The 6,814-nt window shown below is 50.7% G+C and overlaps 1 protein-coding gene across 1 annotated transcript in view; it reads right to left on the minus strand.

Annotated features, from left to right (window-relative positions):
* COASY (Coenzyme A synthase) overlaps window positions 1-1,179 on the minus strand; it is a 4,242-nt gene extending 3,063 nt beyond the window's left edge. The window contains exons 1-2 of the mRNA XM_017509310.2: window positions 1,043-1,179; window positions 3-649 (exon numbers count right to left, since the gene is read on the minus strand). Coding sequence (XP_017364799.1) covers window positions 3-638 — 636 coding nt within the window. The 5' untranslated portion in view covers window positions 639-649; window positions 1,043-1,179. The remainder of the gene's footprint in view (window positions 1-2; window positions 650-1,042) is intronic.
* Between the last annotated feature and the right edge of the window lie 5,635 nt (window positions 1,180-6,814).

Consider the following 6,814-nt stretch of genomic DNA (forward strand, 5'->3'; position numbering starts at 1 on the left):
ACACTGAGCAACACCTTGTGGGCATTGTGCAGGCGGTCGAACGTGCCACCCACAGCGCCACGGTAGTAGCCACGCACCGGCTGCTTTGGAGACCTGGCCACGGGGGAAGCTGGCCTGATCGTGGAGGGTAAGGGAACATCAAGGGGCTCCACGGGCACTTCTCCTGTCCCATAATCGGGGTATAGCAGCACCGATGCCAGTCGCGGACAACAGCTGTAACAGCTGGTGGCATAACGCACTAGCTGCTCCTTGACCGGGTTGTACTGGCTTCCATCCAGGGTCTGGAAGTCTGTCAACACAACTTCTGGCGGGTGGGAGAGATTCTGGACTGAGGTGGGCAGGAGAGGGAGAAAGGTGCTCTTGGTCCGGATATTGGTCAGTAGGATTCTGACGTCCAGGTGCCTGTGGACGTCGGCGCCAGCATAGAGGTGCGTGATGAAATCGAGAACCTCAAACGTGGCCTGCACGGGGGTGGACTGGGGCTGAGCCGGGCCCTCCAGGCTCATGCCCGGCTGCAGGTGTACATAGAGTGTGTCATTCACCAGCCCGGCCGCCGAGGTCAGGATGGGGGCCAGGCGAGGGGCCAGGGAGGCCAGCGGCGTCGTCAGCACCAGAAGACCAGACCGGAATGCGGCCATTCTGCCCAGGCCTGCGGACAGTCAGGGAGACGAGGCGACGGTGATTGAGGGGCCTGCGGCTAAGGCAGAGGTCTGCAAGGGGCCGTGGACCCTAGAGAAGGGGACCTGGAGCAGGGACAGGGTTTCAATGCTGATCGAGAGGAGCCGGGGGAGGGGATGGGGTCTGGCAGATGGTGCCTCTGGGCTGTGCTCTAAGCCTTGGTGTTCTCATTTCTCAGACGGGGCGGTGACTTCGCTGAATTGAGTCGAAATCCTGGGAGGGGAGAACTGAACTGGAAGCCTTGTCACAGGGCTGGGGATCCAAAAATCCTGGACCCTCTTGCTAAGCTGCACCAGGGTACTCATGGAATCGAACTGGGGAGTCTAAAGAGGGACGCTCAAGCTCACATCGGCCCCCTACTCACTGAAACCTCCGGGCTTTGGTTCCGCTTGCACCACCGCGGAGGACGCCCTGGCTGCAACCCGGAAGCACTAACTCGGAAACCGCAACTCGGAACTACGGAAACCAAAGAAGGTCAAACGTCTTGACTTCGCTTCAGCGCGGGAATTCGCGAGATTTCTCGTGGCGTGGGATGCGTCCTGGTGATGGGGTGGGGGCTGATCTCAAAGGCTATGGGTGAAGCCTTAGTCCCAATCGGACACCGGCCGGGACCGGGCGGAGAAGGGCAAGGCGAGCTTCAAAGCCCATTTCACAGATTCCCTCCTGACCTAAAGAGGAGAGATTAGCTTCAGCCAGGTCGCCCGAGAGGCATCAGCAAAGCCAGAACACCCGGGTTTCCTTCATTCCAGGGACGGAGGTGGGAATCACTAGGAGGGCTAATGCGCTGTATTGGCCCTCCTAGTATCCTCTCAGTCCGAGGATCCTCACGTGGGAGGCTACAGACAAGTCTGTCCACGTTTCCATTTCACAGATGGAAAAACTGAGGCCCTGTCTGTACCAGGGTCTCCTGGCTGCTGTAGGAGACTCGCGAGCCACCCAGATCCACTGATGTGCTTGTTTGCGGTATCTCTGTGGACAGGAGAAAAAGGCAAAGGCTGGCCAGGCGCGGTGGATCACGCCTGTAATCCCAGCACTTTGGGAGGCCAAGGCGGGCGGATCACCTGAGGTTTAGAGTTCGAGACCAGCCTGACTAACACAGAGAAACCCTCTCTTTACTGAAAATACAAAATTAGCCAGGCGTGGTGGCACATGCCTGTAATCCCAGCCACTTGGGAGGCTGAGGCAGGAGAATCACTTGAACCTTGGAGATGGAGGTTTCGATGAGCTGAGACCGTGCCATTGCACTTCATCCTGGGCAGCAAAAGCAAAACTCTGTCTCAGAGAGTGAGAGAGAGAGAGAGAGATGGATGGATACCTAGTGTGGGAGATTACCACTAAGCTGATGAGTGCTGGAAAGACTGAGTGTGGAGGGTAAGCCAGGTTGCTATCAGAATATATCTCAGGTAAGTTGTCCTGAGAGAGAGAAACCAATCTCCAAGATTTCAGTAATGTACTGTGGTTTATTTTCCGGAACTAAAAAAAAAAGAAAGCTCACTTTTATAAGTAATTTTGTGTTTATCGTTTGAATTCTTGAAGAGGGTCTGCAAAAGCAAATAAACCCCCGAGCCCACAAAACCTGGGGTTATAATGGAGAAGAGGATATGCTATTTTAGATAAGGTGGTTCAGGAAAACAGCAAAGACCTGGAGGAAGAGATAGAGTCAAGGAGGGAAGAGTTGTAGAGCCACAAAGGGGTTAAGGGACCAGGCTTCTCACAGGAGACATAAGCTAGATATAAAGATGGGGTCCAATTTGAAGAAGCCAACAGCAAAGGCTGCCAGGGAATGTCCCAAGACATCTGGACACACAGTCTGACATGCCTCACAGAGTCACTTTTATTCGGTGAATGTGTATTTCGGTGCCTCCCATGTGTGGGTAGGGGGTCTAGGCATAGGGAGAGACAAGTGAACAAAAGCGTCCCTGACCTCCTGGGGTATAGATTCCTGTGTGTCTTGGGCTTGCACACAGGAATCATGTGACTGAAATAAATCTATAGTACATGGCCCAACAAGGCGGCTCACGCCTGTAATCCCAGCACTTTGGGAGGCCGAGGCAAGCAGATCACTTGAGTTCAGGAGTTCAATACCATCCTGGCCAACATGGCGAAACCCTGTCTCTACTAAAAATACAAAAAATTAGCCAGGCATGGTGGTGGTATCTGTGAATCCAGCTACTCAGGAGGCTGAGGCAGGAGAATCGCTTGAACCCAGGAGGTTGCAGTGAGCTGAGGTCATGCCACTGCACTCCAAAAAAAATAAATAATAAAGGCTGATCTGCTTATGGAGTAGCCATTCTTTTGTTTCTTTACCTCTCTAATAAACTTGCTTTCACTTTCAAAATAAAATAAAATAAAAAATATATAAAAATAAGGCCAGGCGCCGTGGCTCACGCCTGTAATCCTAGCACTTTGGGAGGCTGAGGCGGGTGGATAATGAGGTCAGGAGATCAAGACCATCCTGGCTAACGTGAAACCGTGTCTCTACTAAAAATACAAAACAAAAAAATTAGCTGACATGGTGGCTTGTGCCTGTAGTCCCACCTATTCGGGAGCCTGAGGCAGGAGAATCATTTGAACCTGGGAGGCGGAGGTTGCAGTGAGCCGAAATCGTGCCATTGCACTCTAGCCTGGGCGACAGAGGGAGACTCTGTCCCAAAAAAGAAAAAAATTAAAATTAAAAATCCACATCTATAGTACATCTACTGGTGATAAAGGATATGAAGAAAAGTAAAGCAGACTAAGGGAGCTATAGTGGAGAAGAGGAGATACTATTTTAGATAAGGTGGTTCAGGAAACACCAACTCCTGAAGAAGAGATACAATCCGACAGAGATCAGGGGAATGTGACGCAGCGGGGCAGGTGCAGACGCTCCGAGGCAGGAGGGCTGAACTCGGTGATGGAGATGAGGTTAGAAAGGGGTCAGGGGCCAGATCAAAGGTCTTAGAGACCTTTGGGGAGAACCTTGGTTCTATGGTTTGAATGTCCCTGTCAAAACTCATGTTGAAATAAAAAGAAATTTCATTTCGCATCGAGTCATGACACCAAAAACTAAAAAAATTTAAAAATAAGGCCGGGCGTGGTGGCCCCAGCACTTTGGGAGGCCGAGGCGGGTGGATCACGAGGTCAAGAGATCGAGACCATCCTGGTCAACATGGTGAAACCACGTCTCTACTAAAAATACAAAAAATTTAGCTGGGCATGGTGGCGCGTGCCTGTAATCCCAGCTACTCAGGAGGCTGAGGCAGGAGAATTGCCTGAACCCAGGAGGCAGAGGCTGCGGTGAGCCGAGATCACGCCATTGCACTCCAGCCTGGGTAACAAGAGCGAAACGCCGTCTAAAAAATAATAATAATAAAAATAAAATAAATGTAATTGCTACTGTCTTAAGAGTTGGGGCTTTTTTTTTCTTTCAGACTGGGTTTCATTCTCACCAGGCTGGAGTGCAGTGGGCTGATCTTGGCTCACAGCAGCCTCAGCTGCCTGGACTCAAGCAGTCTTCTTCCTTAGCCTTCTGAGCAGCTGAAACTATAGGTGTGTGCCACCATGCCTGGCTAAGGAGTCTCTGTCATCCAGGCTGGAGTGCAGTGGCGTAATCTTGGCTCACTACAACCTCCACCTCCTGGGATCAAGCGTTTCTCCTGCCTCAGCCTCCCAAGTAGCTAGGATTACAGGCATTTGCCACCACGCCTGGCTAATTTTGCATTTTTAGTAGAGATGGGGTTTCACCATGTTGGCCGGGCTGTTTTTGTTTTTCATACAGACAGTCTTGCTGTGTTGCCCAGGCTGGATTTGAACTCCTGAGCTTAAATAGTCCTCCCACCTTAGCCTCCCGAAGTGTTGGGATTACAGGCCTGAGCCACTGCGCTGGGCAGAATGGGCCCTTTAAGAGGTAATTAGGTCACCCAGGCGCAGTGATTCATGCCTGTAATCTCAGCACATGTGAGGCCAAAGAGGGTGGATCACCCGAGGGGTTCGAGACCAGCCTGGCCAACATGGTGAAACCCCATCTCTACTAAAAATGAAAAAATTAGCCAGATGTGGTGACGGGCAATGGTAATCCCAGCTAATCGGGAGGTTGAGGCAGGAGGATCGCTTGAACCGGAGAGGCAGTGAGCCGAGATCACACCACTGCACTCCAGCCTGGGTGGCAAGACTGAAACTCCATCTCAAAAAAAAAAAAGAGAGAGAGAGAGAGAGAGAGAGGTAATTAGGTCATGAGGGCCCTGCCCTCCTGAATAGATTAATACTGTTATCATTGGCCTGGCTCCTGATGAAAGGCCTAGTTTCCTGTCCATCTTGTTTGCTTCCACCTTCTGCCCCTCCATCCTGGGACAACCCTCGGCAGATGCTGCATCAGGTTCTTGCACTTTTCAGCCACTAAAACTGTGAAACTGTGAGCAAAATAAACTTTGGTTCTTTGCAAATTATCCAGTCTGTGGTTTTCTGATTTAGCCAGCACAAAATGGACTAAGACACTTGGATTTTACTGAAATTGGAAGCCACAGAAAGTGTACTGAGCAAACACAGGAATAGAATTTTTTCTTTTTCTTTTTCTTTTTTTTTTTGAGACAGTCTCCCTCTTTTTGCCCAGGCTGGAGTGCACTGGTGCAATCTCAGCTCTGCTCACTGCAACCTCCGCCTGCTGGGTTCACATGATTCTCCTGCCTCAGCCTCCCAAATAGCTGGGATTACAGGAACACACTACCATGCCCAGCTAATTTCTGTATTTTTAGTGGAGATGGTGTTTCACCATGTTGGCCAGGCTGCTCTCGAACTCCTGACCTCAAGTGATTCACCGACCTCAGGCTCCCAAAGTGCTGGGATTACAGGCATAACTACCACGCCCGGCTTTTTTCTTTTTTGAGACAGGGTCTCCCTCTATGACCCAGGTGGGAGTCCAGTGGTGTGCCCACAGCTTACTATAGCCTCAACCTCCTGGGCTCAAGCAGTCTTCCCACATCAGCCTCCCAAGTGGCCAGGACTACAGTTGTGTGCCACCACACCCAGCTAATTTTTTGATTTTTTTTGTAGAGACGGGTCTCACTTTGTTGCTCAGGCTCCCTTTTTTCTTTCTTTCTTTCTTTTTTTTTTGAGACAAAGTCTCCATTGCCCAGGCTTGGCATGTCCCGATCTTGGCTCACTGCAGCCTCCACCTCCCTGGTTCAAGTGATTCTCCTGTGTCAGCCTCCAGAGTAGCTGGGAGTACTACCATGCCTGACTAATTTTTGTATTTTTAGTAGAGACAGGGTTTCACCATATTGCCCAAGCTGGACTCGAACTCCTGACCTCAAGCGATAACACCCGCCTCAGCCTCCCAAAGTGTTACGATTATAGGCATGAGCCAACACACCCAACCCTGTCATTTTTAAAAGATCATTTTAACGGCACTGTGGTTTTTTCTTCTGCTGCTGCTGCTGGGCAAGAATGGAATCAGGAAACCTAGCTAGGAGGCTACTGCAGTAATTCAAGGGAAAGATGACAGTGTGCGATGCAAAAGAGGGTGATTTCTGAATATGCTTTGATGATAAAGGTAGAGCTGTCAGTATTTGCTGATGAAATGGTTGAAAGAGGAGAGAGACTGGAGTCAAGGGCTACTCCAGGGTTTTTAAAATGGGTATTGGGAAAAATGGAGTTGTCACTAAAGTAGGGAAGACTGGCGGAGGAGCCGGCAGGAGCACTGGGAATCTGGAACCGGGGTTTGGACACAGGAAGTTCATTGCATCAAGTGGAGATGTATCCAGTAGGCAGCTGGAGATACAGACCTGGAGTTCGTGGGAGCCAGTGGGTTGAAGACATGTAAGGATTTCTTCGCTTGGGGGGTCATCAGCACGTAAGTGGTATTGGAAGTCATGGGACTGCGCAGGATTATTAACAGTGTGAATATTCACAAGTTCGGAAAAAAAAGTATGAATGTACAGAAGAGAGGGGTCACTGTGTCTCTTATTATCCCACCCACCGGGGGTGACCTTGTGAGCCACACCACACAGGTACACGCACACACAGACACGTATACACCCTGTCACAGAGGGGCAAAGGGGGTTGGTGAGAGCCACACAGAGCAGATCCTATTGCTTCAGAAACCCATGCCACCTGCGCCCCCTCCCTGTGGCCTTCCTGAGTGCTGTAGGGACAGCAGATC

The sequence above is a fragment of the Cebus imitator genome, unplaced genomic scaffold (assembly GCF_001604975.1).
Source record: "Cebus imitator isolate Cc_AM_T3 unplaced genomic scaffold, Cebus_imitator-1.0 Scaffold415, whole genome shotgun sequence".
Lineage (NCBI taxonomy): Eukaryota > Metazoa > Chordata > Mammalia > Primates > Cebidae > Cebus > Cebus imitator.